Source organism: Alnus glutinosa, chromosome 6 (genome assembly GCF_958979055.1).
Source record: "Alnus glutinosa chromosome 6, dhAlnGlut1.1, whole genome shotgun sequence".
Lineage (NCBI taxonomy): Eukaryota > Viridiplantae > Streptophyta > Magnoliopsida > Fagales > Betulaceae > Alnus > Alnus glutinosa.
The window spans coordinates 18,769,325-18,794,235 of record NC_084891.1 but is presented as its reverse complement, the minus strand read 5'-3'; the positions used below and the strand labels follow the sequence as shown (position 1 = coordinate 18,794,235).

Below are 24,911 nucleotides of genomic sequence, written 5' to 3'. Positions count from 1 at the left end.
ATATATAATGCGTTCCAGAAAGTGTACGGATATGTGGTGGGGATCGGGAATTTTTCTTTTTCTTTTTTTCTTTTTTTTTAATTGGGGATCGGGAATTGATCATTTTAATTTAATTTCACCGTATACACTTTACCTTTTTTTCTTTTTCTTTTTTTCTTTTTTTTTTTTAAAGAGATATGACACGCTTATAATTCGTATACAATTTCTGTACAACTCCAACAATTTTTTTCAAAATTAATCATTAGATATGTAGGACTCACATATAAGAAAACAGATTCAATGATTAGTTTGACAAAAAAAAAGTTGTTGGAGTTGTATAATAGTTATACAGAAGTTGTAAAAGTATCATATCTCTTTGGAAAAACTTCACTTACCTCCTGAATTGTCAGATTAGGATATTCTCAAATTATTTGCCCGAATTCTCTTAATTATCGGATTAGGATCTTCTCAAATTATTGGTCCGAATTTGAAAGAATCTGGACAGGTGATTGTAAGATATCACTTATAGGACTCACCTGACCTAATAAAAATTGAGTTGTCCAACCACTTATACAGTCAAGTGAGTCCCGTAAGTAATTTCTTACAATCACCTATTTGAATTTCCTCAAATTCGGGCAAATGATTTCAGAGGATCTTGATGCTGAATTGTGACCCATTTTGCAATGTCCTCCCAAAGTTCAATTTCTTTTTATTTAGTGTATCGAACTTTTATATTTTTATAATGCTCCATTCGTTAAGATTTTCTGTTAAATCATAACGGACGGATGTGAAATTCCCTAAATGCCCTAATTTTTCTTTAAAAAAAAATTGTTTTTTTGTATGAAGGTGACTCGTGGGTCTGACGGGTCATTATGGGTCACCGAACCCATATCGAGTCACAAGGTGACCGACCGTACCCACGATGGGTCACTTGATGCGTCCCAAGTGACCCACAATGGGTCACTAGACCAACGATAGGTCACTTGATGGGTCCCAAGTGATCCACAGTGGGTCATCTTGTGATCCATGATGGCCAGTTGATGGGTCCTAAGTGACCCATCGTGGGTCACCATGGGTCGTCCTGTGACCATCGTGGGCCACTAAACTCACCGTCGGTCAACTTGTGGGTCATATATTTTTTGTCTATTTTTTTAAAAGAAATTAATTTTAAAATTATTTTTTTAAAAAAAAAAAAGGTTATTAAAAATTTGGGTTAAATATGTTTGCCCTTTGTGGTTTAACACATTTATTTTTTGACATAAATTTCCTACAACCTAGTTTGTAAGAAATTTCATATAAACCATATATAAGATTGACATATGTCTTTTGGCAAATGAGAAACACATGTTATTTTAATAGCATGTGCTTCTCACATGCTTTTTTAATAGCATTAATAAAAAACATGTGTTTCTCACATGCTTAAAGGATACATGCCATTTTTATGTGTGGGTTGTAAAAGATTTCCTACAAACCGTTTAAAAAAAAAAAAAAATTATCCTTTATTTTTTTCCCTTTATGGCTCATTTCTTATCGTAGATGGTACCTTCATTATGACTAAAGATAGAAATAGTACCTCGTCAAAAAATTGACGGAAGTCCACATCGCATGCCTTAAAAGACCGACATGTGTCCTTCTGTATAATTAATTTTTTTTTATTAAAAAAAAATAAAAATAATAATAACTTTAAAAAAAAAAAAAAAAAAAAAAAAAAAAAAAAAAAAACCCCACCCACAGGCCAAAGGAGGTGGCCGAAGGCTCTTGGGGGTGGTTTCGGCTACTCTCATTTTACTCTTTGGGGGTGGTTCGGCCACCACCAAACTGGTCATAGGAATGATTCAGCCACCCCTCTTTCTTTTTTTCTTTTTCTTTTTTTGTCTTCTTTTTTTTTTTTTCAAAAAGTTTTTTTTAAAAAAAATTGAAGTTTTTAATTTTTTAAAAGTTTTAATTATTATTATTAATTACGCATATGGATACGTGTTCGGTTTTTTAAGGCATGTGAGGTGAACTTTTGTCAATTTTTAGACGAAAGTTAGACGAATGTACCATCTCCGTCTTTAGCCATAATCGAGATATCATGTACGATACAAAATGAAACATAGAGGTAAAAAATAAAGTCATTAAACCACATGGGCAAAAAAATATTTAACCCTAAAATTTTTTTATTTGTAAGTAAGGGTGAATTTTGAATTTTATAAAAAAAAAAAAATTGAAGGGTATAAATGTCAATTTAGCCATTCTACCATCTAATTTAACCCCAAAGTCTAATAATGGGTAGACATTACAAAAATGTAAAAGTTCGATACACTAAATTGAGAGAAATTGAACTTTGGGAGAACATTACAAAATGAGCGACAATTTAGGAGAGTAAGTGAAGTTTCTCTCTATTATTTTTTTTAGGAAAAATGCAAAATGAGGTTTAGTAATTTGGAATAGCTTTATTGGGTATACAAAATTGACAAAAATTAGTTACAAACCAATATAATAAAGTGACATGTATTTCTTTTTTTTCTTTTTTATCAAGTACATATATTTCTAAAGCTTGTAAGAAGCACATGCTTTCTTATTAATGCTATTAAAAAAATATGTGAGAAGCACATGCTATTAAAAAACATATGATTCTCCCATGCTAAGGGACACATGTTACTTTATTATACTAGTTTGTAGTTAATTGCTACAAGCCAGTTTGTAACTAATTTTGATCCAAAAAAAAAGTGACTCATTCAATGTCCAATAAAAAAGTAATATTGAACGTCATCTTAAGTTTTTTAAAAAATAATATCGCTTTTGAAATATTCAATTGTGATTTCAAAAGCCACATTCAATTTTGAAAGGACACAAGAGAGACATGGATCTTACATTTAACATTACTCTGAAAACAAATGAGTTTAACTTCTATAAAGATCGGTATAAACTAGGTCTTTTGTACCCTTTAATGACAACTTACCAGCTCAAATTAGAACACCAAAACACTCTATCATAGCAAATCCATATGAACAAACATTCAGATTTTTGTGCATCTCCTCAAGTACAGGGACAGAACCAGAAAGTTTTGGGTAGGGGCTAAGCCATCAAGGCATGATGTACAAATATATTAAAATAGGTGGTAGGGGTCAAAGTAGTTAATAGAATATAATAGCTTTCATGTGTCAAATTCTTCAATTAATTGTTTAAACTAATAAACTATAATAACAAATATTCTCAATATTTAATAATCATAATATTCAAATATAATATCACTTATATTAGGAATTGAGCTTAGAAAAGTAACTCCAAAAAGTGCGATTTACGTTTAGTGGTTTTGCACCGCTTCTGTGTTACGAGTTAATTGTTGTTTGTGTCGTAAAAATCATATTAAATCAACAATTTTCAAAATCAAAATTTTATAATACTATAAAGTAAAAACTAAAATAATAATAATAATAATAATAATAAATCGTTAACAATGCATTCAATAAACACTAAACAAACCATGTAAACTATTTAAAAATTCTAATCCTTATCCATTTTTTCTTTTTTAATTAATCTATTAACCGTATTTAGACCATTTTTCCAACCCCCAACTTTCAAGCCATCATTTACAATATTATAATTCAAAAAGATAAAATTCACTTACAAATCACAATATGACAAATTGACAATGATTCTATTTTCACAAGTTTTAAATACCACTTTAAACATTATTATATTTTATATTTTGTCTTCCTCTCAATCTTTTCTAGACTCTTTTTCCCAGACACTTTCTCTAGATTCTCTTGCGGATCATACAAATAAAGGAAAAGACAAAAGAAAATACTTCTTTATTGAATCACTTCTTTGACTCTCTTGAATCTCTTCTTCCAAGACTCTTCTTACGGAAAACACAAAGCCATAAAGGAAACAACAAAATAAAATACATATGTATTGAAGCTCTTCTATGATGACTCTCTTAAATCTCTTCTTCCAAGACTCTTCTCTTTTAGTTCTCTAATTCTTCACTGTCTTAATTTTCTGTATCCATATAAACAAAGTCTTTGTTTTTATGTTTGGCTTGGTGGGTTTGCTTTGCTTTGCTTTGGCTTGGTGGGTTTTCTTCCTGTAACTATTGACGATGAGGAAGCAGAAGAAATTGACGATGAGGAAGTGGAAGCACAAACGATTAGGTTAGGTTAGACTGAGAGGTTTTTTGAAATTTTATTTTAAGTCTTTAATTTTCTTTTTGAAATTTTTATGTCTAGGTCTTTAATTTTTTTGCTTATGGTCATGTGGATTGCAGAAGGTTTTTTTAAGGTTTAATTGGGCCAAAATTTTTATTGGTTAGGCCAAGATATTTGCTGAGTACTGAGAAGGGGCCAATGGCCTGAAAATAATGTTTTTTTTTCAACCTATGAACTTTTTTTTTTACTAAGAAAGGCTTGCTCCACAAGTACATATGATCATATGTATTATCACTAGAATTCATATGAAATGCTTATGATCTAACAATTTATATGATATTAAATCTTATGTGATATAGCACATTATATATTTACTATATAATGTAATAATGATATCAACAATATTTATTTTGTGTCATTGTATAATTAAGTGTGATCAAAGTTCTAACAATATACTATGATCTACCAACAATAACTAGGTGATATGATCTAACAATTAATTTGATTTAATTTAAGTTTGATCTAACAATTTATATAATATTAAGTCCCATGTCATATGACACAATGTATATTTATTATAGAATCTAATAATCCAATAGTCTTATTTCCTATGTATCTTAATTATAATGATAATGCTTATCTAGTTATATTTTATATCATATAAATGTTATTATTAGATACTAAGGAAGTTAGGGTAAGTAATTTTTTTTTTTGAACGGGCAGATAACATTAAACTCAATTCTGAGAACAAGTACAAATTGATCCCAATAAATAGGATCTAGGGACAAGAGCATTCCCTAAGAACAATGCTTCTAACGCACATTGGCATCTCCTCCAGCCAACTATTATCCACAAAATTACTAGAGGCTTCCTTAGCTAGATTGTGGGCTGCATTATTACACTCTCTTGGAATAAAAGAGAACAAAACAGATCTGAAGCAACCCTTTTCTAGATGGATATTTTCAAGGAAGTGTCCAATCCGTGAGGAATAAGGAGGCTCCGAGTTTATTTCATTTATAACCTTGGCTGCATCACCTTCGAGGATAACATCAAGAAATCCAGCCTCTTTACTGAACTGCAAAGCTAACAATGCTGCCATTACTTCCGCCAGGTTGGGGTCTGCTTTAACCTGCTTGGTTACACTCCTAGCACCCAGGAATAAACCATTATTATCTCTAGCAATAATCCCCAATCCAATCCATCCTCTCTTAATGTTCAACGAGGCATCCCAGTTAATTTTTATTGTCCCCATTGGAGGAGGAAACCAGGAGGTGGCTTTCTCTCTACTGGCTGAATTCTCTCCCCGTTGAGAACATCGCTCCTTAGTATTGCATCTTTTAAAGTCTAACAGAGACGATTTTGCTTCATTAAACACCACGTCTGGGTGAGCGAACTTCCCTTCAAAGATCAGAGCGTTTCTGCGGAGCCAGATTTTCCTTGAAGTCACCGCCATTTGCTCCAATTCTTCCCTGCTCAGTCGGCCCATGCAATATTCAAATAGTTTCCTGAAAGTTGGTCCATCGCAGGAGCACTTTTGGAAGCAGGATTTTGTTGTCCCCCACACGTCCCTTGCTGCACCGCAGGACCAGATTGCATGAAAAGTATACTCGGCTTCCAGTGTACAGCAGGGGCAAGATTTATCCTTCACAATTCTTTTGTGAAACAGGTTTTCCTTAGTGGGGAGTACATCATGACATGCCTTCCATAGAAAAATCTTCACAGTATTTGGGACTTCTAAACCCCATATTGTTTTCCACACCTCCGCCCCCTTTACCGTGTTAGAGCATTGGCCCCTGCTTGATCCTGAATCTCTCTACCCAGGTGATATGCACTTCTAACAGTGAATTCTCCATTCTTGGTGCCCCTCCACAGCAATCGGTCTCTTGGCAGAGCAGGACTAAGGGGAATGTTTATTATTACCTTAGCTTCTTCCTCCGAGAAGACAGACTTAATCAATGAAGTATTCCACCATTTCATTTCAGGATCTATCAATTCAGCAACCATATCTTTCTTATCTAGGATTTTGGGAGGCGATTGAACTTCATATGTGATGGGGGTTGGTAGCCACTTGTCCCCCCACACCTTGATGGATTTTCCATCCCCTATTCTCCATTCCAGCCCCTGCTTCAATAGCTCCCTTGCACTAAGAATGCTTCTCCATGCGAAAGAAGGTCTTGTTCCTAATGGCGCCTCCAGGAAAGTTGCCTTAGGGAAGTACTTGGCCTTTAGGATTTGAGCTGCCAAGGAAGAGGGATTTTGCAAGATCCTCCAGCCTTGTTTTGCTAGCATAGCCTTATTAAAAATTACTAGGTCCCGAAAGCCGAGCCCCCCAATAGCTTTGGATCTTCCCATCTTTTCCCAGCACATCCAGTGAATTTTGGAGGTTTGAGACATATGGTTCCACCAAAAATTCTGCATCAACTGGTTCAATTCTCTACAAAGTGAAATAGGAAGCTGAAACACCCCCATACTATACGTTGGAATGGCTTGGACTACCGCCTTCAAAACCACCTCCTTCCCCGCTTGTGATAAGAATTTCACCTTCCAGTTGTCAAGTCTTTGTGCCACCTTCTCGATAATGTTCTTAAAATCCAGATTTCGGGATTTTCCAACAAAAGTTGGTAGCCCCAAGTAGGTATCAATACGGTGCGCCTCTGACAAGCCAGATAGCCTTAGGATCTCTTGCTTTCTCTCTTGACTAGTATTCCTACTAAAGAAAATTGAGGTCTTGTTTATATTTAATTTCTGGCCCGACCCTGCTTCATAAATCTCCAATATTCGGAATAGTCTCCTCCACTCCACCGAATTGGCTTTGCAAAACAGCATACTATCATCCGCAAAGAAGAGGTGATTCAGCCGAGGGCCCTTAAAGGAGGTCGGGACTCCAGTGATGGCCCCTGTACGTTCCGCCTTACTAAGAAGGGCACTGAGGGCTTCTGCACATAGGAGGAAGAGGTAGGGAGAAATGGGGTCCCCCTGTCTAATCCCCCTAGATGGTCGAATATTTCCCACTGGCGTTCCATTCACTAAGATAGCATAGGTCACTGTCCGGATGCATTTCATCACCAAGTTTACCCATTTTGCTTCAAAACCCAGTCTATCCATAACTGCTTCCAGAAAACTCCATTCAACTCGATCATACGCCTTACTCATATCGAGTTTGATTCCCATGAACCCTGTTTTGCTCCACATTCTCGATTGCATAGAATGCATTGTTTCATATGCAACAAGGATATTATCTGTTATCAGTCTTCCAGGAATAAATGCACTCTGTGTAGGGGAAATTATGTCTGGCAAAACTACCTTCAATCTGTTAGCAAGGACTTTCGAAATCAATTTGTATATAACGTTACACAAACTAATAGGCCTATAGTCCAAGACAGAACCGGGAGAGAGATTTTTTGGGATAAGGGCAATATGAGTTGTATTTATACTATCCTCCATCTCACCAGTATTCAGGAAGTACAAAATTGCATCACATACCTCCGGATGAATTGTGGCCCAATTAGTTTGATAGAAGCATGCAGAGAACCCATCTGGTCCCGGGGCCTTGAGTGGGGGCATTTGATTAAGTGCTGCAGAAATTTCCTCCACAGTAAATGGCTCAAGCAGTTTCTGGTTCATTGCTTCTGTGACCTTCCTGTCAAGAGCATCAATACTAGCTGTAACATCCAAGTTGTCTCCAGCGGTAAATAATTCTTGAAAGTAGGATATAAAAGTTGTTTCTATCTCATCCTTTGTGTTACACTACCTGCCATCCATATCATTGATCACCGAGATCCTGCTTCTGCAATATTTCTGGTTTGCACTTGCATGGAAGAACTTGGAATTGCTGTCCCCATACATTAGCCAATTTTCTTTGGCTCGTTGTTTCCACCGCAGCTCCTCCTGTTCCATCAAGGAGTACAGTTCTTCCTTTAGAGGACCTTCAGCTCCCGGACTACTCAACTGCTCTTGCATCTGAATCTTGTTAAGATCTTCTTCCAATTTTTGAATCTGTTCCTCAACCGAATGGCCCTGTTTTCGCACCCACTGCTTCAGAGACCGTCGACAGCCACTCAACTTTCCTTGGATATCCTCCCATGGATTAATGTGTCTCTGTTTTACCCTCCAGACTTTTTTGATGACTTCCTGATGCCCCTTCTGCTTTGCCCAACTAGCTTCATACTTAAACATAGTACTCTTTTCCCATCTCACATCCTGAGTATGAGAAAAATCCACCAGCAAAGGATGGTGGTCCGAACTACAGCGAGGTAAGACATTGACCTCCACTACATTATAAAAAGCCGTCCAGGCCTGATTCACCAGAGCCCTATCCAGTCGTTCCCGTGTATACTCCTCCCCGCTTCTGCCATTACACCAAGTAAACTTCGGCCCCGAGAAGCCTAAGTCAGACAAACCTCCATCCTCCAGAGCCGCCTTGAAAGCTCTCATTTGGTTTGGGGGTCGCGTTGTTGTGCTGTGTTTTTCTGTTGCTGAGGTGATTTCATTAAAGTCACCTAAGCAGAGCCAGGGCTCAGGGGTTAGCCGGGCAAGATGACGAAGAAGAGCCCATGAATCAGATCTGCGGGCCGTATCTGGATTCCCATAAAAGCCTGTTAATTTCCAGGCTTTGGCAGCATTACCTTCGTTAATGACAGCATTAATATGGCCCCTACTATAGTTCTGGATCGTCACTTGAGCATCCAACTTCCACATCAAAGCTAATCCTCCACTACGGCCAAGGCAATCTACTACAAACATGCCATCGTATCCCATCTTTATGCGTATTGCTTCCATTTTATTCTTCATCAGTTTGGTTTCCATCAGGAACACCATCCTGGGCTTCTTCACTCTCACCAATCGGTGGAGTGCTCGAACTCGCCGGGGGTTCCCAAGCCCCCGGCAATTCCAGCTCAGCAGAATCATTGGATTGGGCGGGGCTGTTCCACAGCCACCGCCAGTTCATTGATGGGTCCATCTTGTATACCTTCAGCCTTTCTACCTTTTTTGGGTAACGAATCAGCTCCATCCAGTTCATGCACTTCATCCTCGGCCAATTTCCGCTTACCCTCAGTCCCTTTCTTCTTTGCTGTGGCTGCCACCGAATTTTGTCCTTGCCTCGCCCTCTTCTTCCAGTTAGCCACCGACGCAGGGGACTTTCGAGTTATTTCTTTTGCTGTTGGAGGGTTGGGCGTGCTCTCCTTGTCCGCTAGTGACACTTGCCCTTCTGTTCCCAGTAACGATCTCCGTTGACTTCTCCGTATGGCTGGGTACTGATGCCTTAAAAAGGAAGACAGCGTGCTCCTTCTCCTGTGTTCTGGGCACCACACATGGATGGTACAAATTATCCTTGGGGTCCTTTTCCAGCAAAATATCGCTGAAATTCTCATCAACATTTTCATATCTCATGCGGCCCAACGAAGCATCCCAGCAGCCCACGTATTTTGTTTTGTTCACCTTCTTGGGCCCACTACTCTCTTCATCCTCATTTATGTCCCCAGATTCCACATTAGACATTTTATTCTTTCCATAAACCACCTCATTGACTATCTCCTTTGTTCCTGCCTCCAGCTCACGTGATTCCCGACCAAAAATCAAGGACGTAACTCCTGTCTTTACACCATCCCGCGATCCTTGCATGCCTTCCAAAAAAGACGCCTTCTGAATCATACTAGGGTTTCGCGAAATGCTTACCCCGCCGTCATCGGTCCAACCACCCGCCGCCGGTGACCCTGATGACGGTGTGGTATTCTCTGATCCATTTTCAGTGTCCCTTTTTTTCTTTTGATCCTCCCGACTCCCCCGCATTCCTGCTCCTCCCATACCGGAATTCACCACCCGTGCTCCTACGAGGCGGAAAAGGAACACGTAACCAGGGGCCATATTGTTGCTCCTCTCTTTCTCCTGCCTTTGACCGGCTCCCTGGTAGTGCACAGCCAAGTCGACCGTGTTTGATAGTTCCACAGGTGTAACAAAATTTTGGGAGCTTTTCGTATTTGAAAGCCACCCAGGATGACCGGCCCTCCAAATGAAGCATCCTCCCCCTAGCCAAGGGTTTTGTCAGGTATAAGGAAATCTTGACCCGAAAATATTCTCCCCACCCTGCATCCTCGTCCAGTACATCAACCTCCTCCACTTCCCCGACTGAGGAACCAATCTTGTACCCCGATGATTTGCCCATGCAAGCTAAAGGCAAGTTATACATTCTGAACCAAAACAATGCCTGATCAAAGCACATCTTTGTCGGTGGGGTAAAGCCATCAAACTCCTTGAGAGACACCAGGTTTCCATCAAAAAGCTAGGGACGGCCCTCCATAATTCAAGACTTGTCCCATTCATATTCAAACTCCGCTATGAATAGATTTTCCCCTATCACGTTGAACACCACAGATCCCATTGGTTTCCATACCCTCAACAGAGGAGCTTTGTAGTACTCCTTAGGAACTATTCTATCAGCCACCATCTTCCCTACCACGCACGATCTTCCACGGTTAACGAGAGGTACTATATCCGGGGCATCCAGTGAGACCCCCACTGTTTCCTCCTCCTTTAACGAGAACTTGCCCCACATAACTGATATTTCATCCATCCTTATCACTGCAATGCCACTCGATCAGATCCAGGGATTTTTGCCCCGAGAGACTGTGCAAAGAAAGTAGAGACAACAACTCTACGCCCTAGCCGGACTAGAGATCCACAGCTTCACCTAGTCTTCAAAGGGAGAGAAGACAGGGAAGGTCTATTTTTAGGGTAAGTAATTAAGTGTGTATGTGTGCGTGTAATTATGTATGTATAAAAGCTTATAAGGTTAAAGCTATAAATTATAGTTACATAGTGTCACATGATTCATAAATTATAACTCATAACTCATAATTATACAATTCATAGTAATATAAACTATAAAGATTAGGTTACAATCTATGAGTTATAAGTTATAACTAATATAACAATTTATATGATACTAAATCGTAGAAGTTAAGTGATATACTAATATAGTGATGGCAGCATAGCGCAATGTATCTTCATTATATAATCTAAATTATGCAATAGTTATACAACACTTATTTTGTATGATTATTGACTAAGTATGATCTAATCACGTAAATTATATAATATGATCTAACAATTTATATGCTATATGATTAAGTATAAAACAATTCATATATATATATAAGCTTATAAGGCTATAGCTATAAATTATAGTCGCATAATTCATAAATCACATATTAATATGTTAGTATATTACTAATATATGTTAATATATTAAATAGTAAATATGTTACTAACAAGGTGAGCTATTCATCTTTATAAACCAACTACTCACTCTATGTGAGCTATTCATCTCTTCCTAATATAGGACAAAGGTGTTGCAAATATACTATCAATTAGAAATAATGAAGTAATAAATATTAATATAATAACAAATTTTCACTTCATTTTGAAAGTAAAATTTTAAAAAAAGAAAAATGTTTGATTTCATTCTCTTATCTATGATATGTGCATATCTACCATTGAATATGTAGGATTACATGCGAGTTCCCCAAACTTAATGGTGAATTTACAAAAAAGATGTGCAAGAGAATTGAGTAATTATAGATGTTGTACCCATGTTAGTTTTGTGTCACTCTAATAATGATGTGGCTTTTAAAATCATTATTATGTGATTAAGAGTAATTATGAAGTCACTCTTTTGTCACTCTCGTGTCCCTCCAAGAATAATGTGACTTTTAAAATCACCACTTGATCAAAATTCAATAGTGATTAAAAGCCACATAATTTTAGAGGGACACAAGAGTGACTTCTAGCATTACTCGTGTGATTGATCATTATTGAATTATGATCAAATTGTGAATTAAAAGCCATATCATTATTCGAAGGACATAGGTATGATATCTAGAATTACTCGAAAAAAAAAAAAAAAAAAAAAACACCAAACATATTTATTTTAATTTTAATTTTTTAATTTCTTATCAATAATGTAGTATAAAATTACAAAAGATTTTGATCATATTACAAATAAATAAAATGAAAAATTTTAAAAATATTTATTTAGATAGAAAGGGCTATTATAAAAATGTATAACTTAAAACTAGTCCCTTCTTGAATCTTGAACAAACTAATACCTTCGGATAAAAATCAGATGCCAATTCATTATTGAAGAAAACTTAAAAATATGGTGGTGCAGAATAATTTGTTATTCTAATTGCTAAGCAAGAACAAACAGACAAAAATAAGATGAGATTTACCATAAGAGGCACTCCTTTCCGGCCTTCAATGATTAATTTACTTCCAATCTCATTTTCCATTGTTAATGTTCCATGTATTTATTTTTTAAACAAAGAGAGATCATTACTTTTTCTACAGCAAAATGGGATTAAAATAAAACAAAAGATTCTATAAATGGTGCATTGAAAAAAGCAGTGGCAAGCTGGCAAAAAAATACTAGAAACCGAGATGGGACCATATTCCTATCACAAACGCGTTCTTTTTTTTTTTTTTTTTTGAGTTGCACTAACGAGTTCTTTACAGCAACCACTAATACACTCACACAAAATGAAGCGTTGCTTCAATATTAAAACGGTGTGTTTGCTTAGCTGTTCTCCATATCACGTTCAGCTTCTTATCCACGCCAAGTGTCCAGCTTCTACTTCTACACTAGTCTTCTCATGCACGTCGCACACACTGTCCAAGGATTGAATACTTCACATGTCTTCACATTAGCCTTTACAGCTTCCTTCTTACACCTAATGCCTTATCTTTTCTAAGTTCTCTCCCTCGATCTCCTCTCCTCTCTGCCTCTCGCATGCTCGACTTCCCCTTAATTCCCTTTTCTCACTCTCTTCGTCTCACACGCACTCGAGAGTGAAGATTAATCAAGAGGGAGCTACCGAACGGAAAATGTAGATTGAGAGTGATCGAAGCTAAGAGGCCGTGTTGCAAAGAAGAAGAAAATAAGAAGAAGATGGTGAAATAAGGAGAAGAGGCTGAGAGGCCGTTTTACTCGCGAGCCGGGCAAGCCGAGTGCCAGATAAGACACTCGGCTCGTAAAAAAACCGAGCTCGAGCCTGGACATGATTTTACTCTTGGCGAGCTGAGTTGAGCTCCATATTTAATATCCGTCACAAGCTCGAGCTCAAAAATTTTCTCAACGAGCCGAGCTTGGACAACCACTACTCGCCCGAGCTCGGCTTGTATACATGCCTATATGTGCGAAATTGATGCATCACCTCCTCAAGCAGCACTGTTTTCAGACTGAGAGATGATACAAAAACATCCATTACACATTCTTTCTTTACATGAGGTGGGACTCACCATAACATGGCCCCCACCCCATATGAACGGGGATGTGTAATAAATATGTAATATAAGTATTTTTTTATCATTACTCTTCCGGACCACTGCCCCTTTCTTCCACTAAACGCCTCTGCCAAACAAAAAGTATTATTCTCGAGCTTTCTCTGCATCTCTCTCTCTCTCACCAGAGAGGGACTCTATTTCTAATTGATAACCTAATTGTGGTTTCAATCAAGATCGGAATATTTGATACCCTGATTGTGGTCTCATTACAGCCAAAAACCAACAAGATTGGATTATTTGATATCCTTATCTCCCTTAAAATTATGCAACAATCTTTCCATCAAAATGCACATTTTGCATGCCAAAAAATAATAACAAAGAGACCATAACATAGAATTAATCCAAACAAATGTAACAAGGTATTTCTTGGCTCTTCATAATATAATTAAGAGTTGTTTGGTGTCAATTGTTTGCACATATCCTTTTCAAATTTACTATTAAATCTATTGAACTCATATGTGGTCCCAAGTCCCATAGATATAATATATTGGTGGATTTACATATTTCTTGTATGGAGATGAACAAGAGAGTCTATAGTTTGATAATTCCTTAAATATGTGCAATTTTCTTAATTAAAGTAAGCATTATTATACCTTACTTTGTACAAATTCTCGCATTTTGTACTTAATTATGAAACATTGTCCAATCATTAATCTTGAGTTTAGAATGTTTATTAATGCAGGAAACAACTTCTTTGTTGAAGTTGGCAGAAGTTTTAGCAAGGAAAAAAATCAAGAGAACAAATAAAAAAATAAAAAAAAAGGTCAAACATGTATTAAATGGAGAAAAAAAAGAAAGAAGAAAGAAACGTTTGTTGTACAACTCTTGTATAATTCCAACAAATTTTTTTTTTAAAATTTATCATTAGATCTGTTTTCTTATATGTGGGTCATAAATATCCAACAGTTGATCTTAAAAAAAGTTGTTATAATTGTACGAAAGTTGTTAACGAATCACATCTCGAAAAAGAAAGCATGAGAAAAGATAAATGATTGTTGTAAAACTCTTGACACAATTCTTGTACAACTCCAACAATTTTTTTTTTTTTTTTCATATTAGCTATTAAGGAAAATGTTAGATTTACAACACCAATACAACAACTGTACAACAATCTCTCACATGAGGGTGGGTCCCACATACTTGGTGTTGTACAAGAATCAAATCCCAGCTATTAAATCTGTTTTCCTACATGTGGGTCCTACATATTCAATGATTGATTTTTAAAAAAGTTGTTAGAGTTATACAAAAGTTATAAACGTATTATATCTCATCTAGACTTTTCCCAAAGAAAAATAATTGTTGTACAACTCTAACAACTTTTTTTTTTTCAAACTAACCATTGAATCTGTTTTCCTACATATGAGTCCTAAATATTCAATGGTTGATCTTAGAAAAAAATTATTAGAATTGTACGAAAGTTGTAAATGTATCAAATTTTTTTTTTTAAAGAATAACGTTTTTTGCATAACTTTCATATAATTATAACAACTTTTTCTAAGATCAACCATTGAATATTTATGGTCCACATATAAAAAAAAATAGATCCAATAGTTGATCATAAAAAAAAAAAAAAAAAAAAATTATTAGAGTAATATAAAAATTAGACAACAATCATTTATCAATTTTAAAATACATTGAATAATTGACAATTTGACACGAGACAAGGAAAAGGCGTCCCAGTAAGCCGACATCACGCAGACGTGGCCTGTTCCCATTGGCGAACTGATGAAATTCCACGCAAATGAATAAGGAGAAAAAGTGGGAAATCGAAAATTAAGAAAGCTATATATATAGCTGTTAAAAATAAAAAAATTTAAAAAAAATGGAAAAAAAAAAAAAAAAAAAAAAAAAAAAAAAAAAACAGGAAAGCTATATATATAGGTTTCACAACGAACCCACTCATCACTTGCCACTGTCGGCATTAATTTTTAGTTAAAAAGGAGAAGAAAAGAAAAAATTCTCTCTCTCCTGAAACACAGCTCTCAGAAATGGCGGAAGACCCCTCTACGGCGTCGTCTCGATCTCAACCTCCGTCTTCTTCTTCTTCTTCTTCTGCGCAGAAATCTCCCTCCGAAGACATTCTGACGCAATCGCAGGTTCCATACGGTTCTCTTTTTTATTTCAACAATTTCTCAAATTTTTGTTACAATTTCTGTGTTTTTAGGGTTTTCTGTGATGCGTTAAGTTTGGAATCAATGTAGAAAAAAATAGGGGGCTTTGTCACACTTTATATTGCACAATCAATTAGGGCTTCTTTTTTTTTTTCATTTTTTTTTGATGAATAAGTGATCAATTTTATTAACAACTAAAAACCAAAATTACAGACAACGTTCCACCAAGAACAAGCAAAACAACAAAACAGAGCAGAGAGACCTGCTACAAACAATACAAACTAAACAACACAAGCTGGAATTAGTCAAGCACAATCAATTAGGGCTTTTGTATTGAGTAAAATTCTCCGTTTATGCTTCGTATCTGTTTCATAATATGTTATATGAGGTTTATTGATAAATTGAAGTATGTGGAATTATTTAGGGCTTCGTTATTCGAATTTTGAAATGTCAAGGTAAGGTTTTTGTCAATTGTATTGTAAGACTGTCATTCAGAGAATTTTGTTATTAGGAGACTCCAATTATGAGGGATAGCTAGGTTTGTAAATTCCTATTTTTGAGGAAATGGAGGTCTTGTTCCATAAGTAATTCAATGTTATAAAAAACGCATAGAGGCGCAACCCAAATAATACACAGGATATGAAGTATTCAAGATAAATACCCAATTAAGAAGATGGAGAAAAATCCAGAAATTCTAAGAATTTAGAAAAGCGAGAACTGTTGTAAGCGGCCATCCAAACTTGGATGTTTAGAAGATTCTAATATTGTTACTTGGGATCATTCAGTTTGGGGGGACGATTTTGACGGAGTAAGAATAATGATAGTGACGACAATTTGTTGTAATGTTAAATGGGTATAGATAAAACCCATTCAATGACAATTTGTTGTAATGACAATTCATTTAAAGGGCATAGATAAAACCTCTTACAGGTCCTGCGACACTGAGCTTGATATCTCAATGGCTTACTGTAACCAAATCCCTGTTTAACGTTTCCTTCAATATTATTAAATATTATCTTATTAAAAAAATAGGTAGGCAGGGGGTAGGTCTAAATTATGACTTTGCACTACTTTCTACTCGGATTTGAATCTGTTCTAAAGTTAGCTTTATGTCTTACCCAATAGTGTTTCTTTTATTTGGTTGTTGCGTTTTTAGGCTTTCAATATGGGTTGGGTGAGAAAATAGTCTGTCATTTCCAAGCACCATTCTGTGTGTACTTTTCTTTCTGGTATGAATCTAGAGGAACTGGTTAATAACACCTTGATGACTTCCTTGCTTCTAAACTCTACAACTTTTAGTTTGTGAGTGATGCCAGTTTGAAGCCTGCTTCTCTTGTAGAGTTTAGAAGTAGTGTCCTTAAACTTGGTGGTGGTCACCTGGATTTGATCTACTGATGAGAGATTACAAAGATCAGTCCAGTGTTTAAAAACAAGGTCATAGGAATGAAAACCGGGATACAGTTCCTAATGTTGACCATATTTGCATGAAGTTGTTGAGATGAAAGCTTACAAGTTAGGCAAAATATTTTTCTGTTATTTTCTTATTAAATGCCCATATGAATGGGGGGTAGCCTAAGTGTGAGTTCTTTATTAAAAAAAAAAAAAATTATTTTCTTGTCTGGTTCACATAAAAGATTGAAGCATTAAGCTTAACAACCCCTTGTGATGGAGAACATTATCTTTGAAAAGTGGAGACTCTCCACATGCAAGAAAGTAAGAACAGAACCTGCATTATTAGAAACTGGAAATTTTGAGAAGTGAGACTATAGAACCTGCATGATTAATAATACAGGTCTTTGGATAAGCTCGATTATCATCCAAATGCATTGATTTGTTACACTTTGGTGTGGGAAGAGAGGCAGAATAAATATTAATTGGCTTAGTGAGCCTATAGAAGGTGGAAATTTTTTAGTAGAGTCTCTTGTAAAAAATTAATTAATAAATAAGAGAGATGGAAATAGTTGTGACCTCTAGTACATTTCCCTTCTGCTTATACCTTTCTTGTGGAGGGGTTTGCCTCAAACTTAGTGTTATTTTCTTGAGCTTTTGTTACATATTAAGAAACTTATGTTGAGTGGGAATGCAGAAGCTCTTTATTTTTGAATATTCAATGGACAAGAATATATTTGAAAAAATGCATGTCCTGTTTTGCTCCATGGTGGTTCTCCAGCTTCTGTCTTATCACTCATAGTTTTGTTTTTCTCAGGTTCCAATATTCTCCAGTTTTCCAGCTTGCCCAAATGGTGATTTTCAGATGTTCCCAGTCATGTACCCTGCACTTGTTCCAGGCTTAAATAATTTACAAAATCAAGAACAGATAAATCGTGGATCAGGCATTTATGCTGTTCCGGTTTTCTCATGTATGGGGCATGTTACAGGATTTCCATCTAACACTCTTGTTCCTCTTACCTACAATATACCCACGTAAGTGTAACTATGGTATTTTGATTACGTTGAGGGTTGATATTTGTGACAAACTATTAACATTGCTATTGTTATGATGCTTACGAAGCATGGATATGGATATAGCACATTGGTAAAACACAAAATAGACACATCCTTAAATAGTTGGATACCATATGGTAGAGATATTCTAATGTACATATACGTGTGTGTTTATGTGAGTGCATTTGTGAATTTTTTGTTACATATTCTGTTGTTTGTAACTTATAGTTATTCAATCACACAAGCATCCCTTCTTTAACCATGAGAAAAATGTTTATAATAACCTATTTTTAAGTATATTTGTCAAATTTAATGTACTTATGAAATAACTATTATACCTTAGGAAGTTATTAATCATTATATCAATAAGTTAAGTGATGGGCATTTTCTCTTTTAAACTCCCTATGTATTTGGGTATATATATATATATATATATAACGTTATGTGATGAGGAAGAGTAGTTTCATTTTGGTTTATGTGCCACAAGATCAAGGTAAAAAAGTAGATGGGTTTAGGTAATGACAAAAGACGGGATTGTCGCTTGTGTATCAGAGGATTTTGCCTGAACTAGCATGCTTTTGCTTGCAACAGTTCATTGCCTTTGTGAATCAACTGAAGCTTTTTGTCATACCTGAGGATCATACCAGGCTACAAATATCGCCAATTTTCCTCCAGTTAACTTGCATGATTCTCAACCCAACTGGCTTTTGAAAATACGTGTATATACTTGTTTAATAGGCCTAAGCACAAGACAATTCCCATATAAACCTTTCTTGCATCTCAATACATAATAAATTGCTTTTGGTCAGGTATTCATAATAAATAAATTGCTTTTGGTTAGGTTGATGTTAACAATACATAGAACCACAGCTACTGTTACTGCAAATATAATGTAAGGCTAGTTACTAATAATATATCAATGTGCAAAAAGACTCTGAATTGGTTTTCTGCCCAGATTTAGCAGTTTCCTCTAACAATTCAGTTACATTCTCCTCTCTTTTTTCCCTTTTTTTTTTTTTTGTTTTTTTTGGGTGGGGGGGGGGGGGGGGGGGGGGGGGGGGGTCGGGGAGGGTGGGTTGTCGGGTGGAACATATGTTTTTTTAATGAAACAACAAAACAAAGTCTGGCCACTCCATTTCCTAGACAATATTTCAATAGACTGACATTTTCATGTACAAGTATTGTTTAAATTCATCTATGGACATTGATATTTTTTGATGAATAATCTATGGACATTGATATTGCGGATTGATGCTGTTGATTACAAACACAACATCCATCTCCATGGCATATTGGATTATGTTGTTAGGTTATATGTACTGACTGATTGTCCCTTTTTTCATCATGGTTGCATGGATGCCATCAACAGTAGACAAAGTCCTGAGGCTGGGTCTGTGGGTGAAGAGCGTGGGCAAGCGGGCCAACAGCAACAACCTGCACCTCAAAGACAAGTTGTTGTAAGGAGGTTTCAAATTGCTTTTCAGCTTGATTTGTTGCTTATCCTAAAGCTGGCTGCAGTAATCTTTTTGTTCAACCAAGATGGATCAAGACAGAGGCTTGTTGTCCTTGTATTTTTTGCTTCACTTGTCTACTTGTAAGTATCTAAACCTTTAACCACTTCATGAGGCTTGTTTTCCCTGTGACCTCTGCCACTTAGTGGTGCATCGGACTTTTACACAATAGAAAAATGCACGGTGAAAACGATATTACTGTTTTTTTTTTAATATATATATATTCTTTTTTTTAGTTTTGAGCTACAATGAGAGTCTGGGCGACACCAAGCTTTACCATAGTTATCAATCAAAAAAAATTTGAGCTATGATGAGGCTACTTGTACGCACATATACAGGCATATATGTTTGTATATGGTTCTTTTTTCTTTTCTTTTCCTTTTTTTTTCTTTCTTTCTTTTTTTTTTTAAAAAAAAATTTTAAATTTTAAATTTTAAAATTTTTTATCTATTCAAGTTTTACTAAAATGAATTGAGTTGGATGAATGGAAGCTGAACTTTGTAGATGTGGTGTGTGGCAGGTACCAAACTGGAGCACTCACACCAATAGTACGATGGCTTTCACAAGGCATGCAGAGGGCAGCTGCGCCTCCCCAAAGACCTGCTGTCAGGGCTGAGAATGTTCCGCCTGCTGCAAGACAGGGAGTTGAGAATGTTGCTGTAGCAGGTATATTTCGCTTCCTTTAAGTATTCTTGAATAATGAAAACTATGTTTCAGGAATTTTTTCCACCAGGTAGTTTACATATTATCCACTTATAGAAAGAAGTAGCATGTACACATGGATATTCACAACATGAGTAGGGCTGCAAACAAGCTGAGGGAAGCTTAACTTCTGGCTAGTCAGGATTGGATCAGTCGAAATGGACATAGCTTGAGCTCTTCTTGAGCTTGAAACAAGCCATAAAACACTCAGAAGTTGCTTGGTGCTGGTTTGTTTGTTGAAGAAGCCTACTTGGCCACTAGGTCAGGCATTAATAAACAAGATAGCTGAGCTAACTTGAGCTTGGTTCATTGTGTGGTATACTTTATTACATAAAAACCTTTTTAACTTTCATTATAGTAATACCCTTTCTAACATTCCTCCTAAAATTACTTAGCAGAACATTCCTCCTAAAGTTAGTGATATGTATAGTAGCTTGATTATCACAAAATAATGGAATAGAAGTTGGAGCTGGAAGACCAATTTCTTGAAGAAAATATTATAACCATGTCAGCTCACCAGAAGTTTTGAGTTACTGCTTTATACTCGGCTTCTACACTAGGTCACACTACCATTGTCTGTTTCTTACTCTTTTACATGACATAATTACCACTTAAAAAAGTATAATACTCTATAGCATATCTTCTATCTGAAGGACTTATTCGTTCCACATTCACTAAGTCTTTCACTCTGAGGTGTCTATTTTGCCTATATAATAGTCCGAGATCTAGAGCTCACTTAAGATAGCGAAACAATACTATTGATCATGCCGTTTTCAGACCCTTGGAGCTTCAAGAACTAACTTGCTACACTGATTGCATATAAAACATCCAGTCTGGTGAATGGTAAGATAAATCAAATTCCTAATTGTCGATGACATCTGCTACCCTCTTCGAATAACTCTCGCTCATCCTTCAAAAGTTTATGATTTGGATATATAGGAGTATCAATGAGATGAGTAGAGCTGTCAATTTTTTATACGACCCATGAACTTGACACGAAATTAGTGGGTTAGGGTTTGGCATAATCGGGTCTGGATCTAAATTAGGTCGACCCAATTGACCCATGGGTGACCCCGTTTGACCATTGATAAAATTAAAATTTTTATTTGTTTATTTTACAATTTAAAAAAAACCCCTTAAATGAGTTAAACAAATCGTGTTTAGGTCAAAGGGTTTCCCTACAAGAAATCAAATGGGTTGTGTTTGGGTCAACCCAACACGGCTTGTTTATTAAATAAGTTGTTTGGGGTCGACACAACTTTTTTATCAGACGGGTCAGATCGGATCGGATCAACTACTTATTTAAATGGGTCGTGTCAGTGTTGAGGGATCTAATCTATTTTGCTAAACGGGTCGTGTCAGGGTTGACCCTTAACGGGTTGGCGAGCCAAGTGGGTCAGTAGAGAAAGTCTGTCCAACTTAGGCCACCAACTGTACTGCTCGGAATACAAATTATAAAATTGCACAATGTACTCATTGATTTCAGCCTAGTCGGTAGAGATTGACCTATCCACTCACTAGCAAGGATTCGATGGAGTTATCTTTTCTATTAGAATTGGTCATTCGGTGAAAAAAGTCTTGCATTTGTCACCCTCCCTTAACCACGAGCCCCTAGATTTTTGCCTCTACTCACATCCGCCATGAGAGTGGACCTATCCAACTCACTTATGACTTTCGCCGTCTTCACTCTCTCCTCGTCACATAAGGCCCTTTCTTTCTTCTTCAACAGTTTCAAGACTTCATAACCCATTCCAAAGAAGCTCTTGTTCTGCCTCTCTCAAACACCTCCTCTTTCCAACTTCTTAAATTAGATTTCAAAGCCTTATTATTTCTGTTAGTAGGATAAAATGGTGATTGTTTTTTGGAAAAAAAAAGTAGTGTTATTTAGTAGACTGTTATACAACTGTCATAACATTTGATAATGTGCCAGGGAAAATCAGCCATTGAAGAAACACTTGTAAAAAGAAAAATCAAGAACTGATTTTACTGCCACATCATCCCAGTTGTATGGTAGTCTACTAAATAACATTACTCTTTTGGAAAAAAAAGCATCAAATAGAATTAAGCACACAACTTGTGATTTGTGAGATGAGTGAGTACTTAACAAAATGATGTTTGTCTTCATTACTTATTGGCAGAAGGTCCACCTGGAGCTCAGATGGAGAATCAGCCTGGGGGTGATGGAAATCAGGCAGTTGAGAATGAGAATGTGGGAGCAGCTGGTGGAGGCAATGGTGCTAATCACTGGTGGGGAATCGTCAAGGAGATCCAGATGATCGTCTTTGGTTTTATTACTTCCCTTCTCCCGGGCTTTCACAACATAGATTAGATCAGGCTTTGCAGCAACCCTGGCCTCAATATAATGAATTCAGAAGCTGGCAAAATTTTTATTTATTTGTTTTTTTTTTTTTTTTTTCAAATAAATGTAAGTATTTATTATCCCCATTGTTACACATACTGGTGTATGGTGTGTTATTATAGTACCGTTTTGGATGGAGTGGGTTTTGGTTACTGCGGGTTTCAGAGACTTTTTCCGAACTTATTATATTACATGCGTAGGATTTTCTGACAGTAATCCAATGGGGTTGTTCTGTTCCCCGTTATATGCTTCTTTCAATATGGTATTCCTCCAAACAGCTTCAGCTTCATTCTTTGTTTGTCGTTAATTTGTTTTTTAACGGCTTGTTCTAATGCTCCATTTGTTGACAAATTAACGATTTCTTATAATGCTTCGTTTGTTTCGACGTAAAATGGTTTTGAAAAAGTCATTTTTTTAAAAAAATGTTTTTCGTCAAAAATATTTTTTGGTATTTGGTGCATTCAGAAAATCACAATTACTTTTTTTTTTTTTTATTTGATTATATTAACTTATAAAAATCAATTTTTATTTACAACATAGAAATATTAATGTAAAATAAAAAAAAGTTACCGGTGACGAGATTTTGTCATTGATCGGTAGGATTCCTGCGATAAAGATCTGAATTTGAACAGTTTCAGCAGAATCTGGATTGGCTGGAATTCGGCGACACTGATCGGACGTTGTCGAATTTCGGCACCGGCCATATTTTGGTGGTGGTCAACTGCTTGAACGTGAAGGTTGATTGCGTTGTTTAAAAAAGGGTTGAATGCGTCTTCCGTATGAAAAATGATGGGTATTGAATTTTTGTAATTAGAATTCTAATTTTATTTACAAATTTCGAGGTAAAAAAATGTGTTTGAGTGTTGAATTTTGAGATTGAAAAATATTATTTTTTAATGGTAAGAAATGATTGGAAGTTTAAAAAGTTGTGTATAATTATTGGTATTGTGAAAAGTTGTGTGAAATAATAATTTATTATATATTGATTGTTTAATTAAAAAATAAATAAATAATTTTTTTTAAAAAAAAAAAATGAAAAAAAAAATGGATGCAAGGGGGTGGCCCGGCCACTCCCAGTGGTCGGGGGATACCGCGCGGCCACCCCCAAGGGTCGGGGGAGGCCGCGCGGCCACCCTTAGTGGTTGGGGGATGTTGCGCACCCCTAGTGGTCGAGGGAGGCCGCGCGGCCACCCCTCTGCTTTTTTTTTTTTTTTTTTAATTTCTTTTTAATTTTTAATTTTGTTGATTTAAATTTTTATTATTTTATTATTTAAATGTGGGACCCACGCGTTTTTTTGGAGACAACCTGTCCTCCGCGTGGATCCCGGTCATTAATCAGAATGTCAGGCTTGAATGAAATAGAATTCGGGTCAAATTCAGGTTTTTGGGCGGGTTTTAGAAAAAACCCAAATAGAATAAATATTCTATTCTAAATCCAAACAAAATGCTTTTAAAAAGAGTAAATTATTTTTCGAAATTTACTAAACATTTTTTATCAAACGAAAATAATTTTCCAGTTAACTATTATTTTCGCCCCCACTAAAGACCTGAAAATGCCTAAATCATTTTTGAGAAACCATTTTACGTCGAAACAAACGGAGCAAAAAGTTATTGTCAATTTTGACCAAAATGTTGAAAAAATTAGAAAGGACAGTAATTTCTTCAAAATTGGGTCAGAGAAAATAGGAATTTCTTCTAATCCAATCTCAAATTGTCAGGTGTTCTTTGATCATGTGAGTAGTATATACATTTTTATTAATGCTTTTAAAAAACATGTGAGATATATGTGCTATTAAAAAAAACATGTTTTTTTTATATATTAAAAAACATGTGTGGAGACTGGTTTGGAGAAAATTTATGTAAAAAAAAAAAAAAAAAATTGTAGTTTTAAGGGAATCAAGTAATGACAAATTATGGACCCCCTGTATTTGGCATGGGCTCCTATTGATGTAGAAAACCTATATTATTGGCAGCCTTTGTTGATTTTACTGCACTTCACCAACAATCTGATTCATTTGCTTAAAATTTTCCGAACGGTAAAAATAATAAATAAATAAATAAATTATAAAAAAAAAAAGAATCAAATAGAGGATGCAGATAGGAGTGTAAACGAGTTGAGCTACTCGTGAGCTTACTCGAGATCGGCTCGAATAAACTCGACTCGTGCTCAAATAGATTATTAAATGAGCTACTCGTGAACACGAAAATCAAACTCGATTATTAAACGATGCAAACTCGTATAAACTCAACTCGACTCGACTAAAGCTCGTGAACTCGCTCGTATAAGGATTAACTCGTTTATTAAGGCTCGACTCATGTATATATATATATA

The 24,911-nt window shown here is 35.9% G+C and overlaps 1 protein-coding gene across 1 annotated transcript; it reads left to right on the top strand.

Moving 5' to 3' along the window:
• The first annotated feature begins 15,342 nt into the window (after positions 1-15,342).
• LOC133871983 (uncharacterized) lies at positions 15,343-22,868 on the top strand. The gene is made up of 5 exons (XM_062309477.1): positions 15,343-15,547; positions 17,769-17,986; positions 19,377-19,601; positions 20,039-20,184; positions 22,359-22,868. The coding sequence occupies exons 1-5, from the start codon at positions 15,440-15,442 to the stop codon at positions 22,547-22,549; spliced, it is 888 nt and encodes a 295-aa protein (XP_062165461.1). The 5' UTR covers positions 15,343-15,439; the 3' UTR covers positions 22,550-22,868.
• The last annotated feature ends 2,043 nt before the right edge of the window (positions 22,869-24,911 follow it).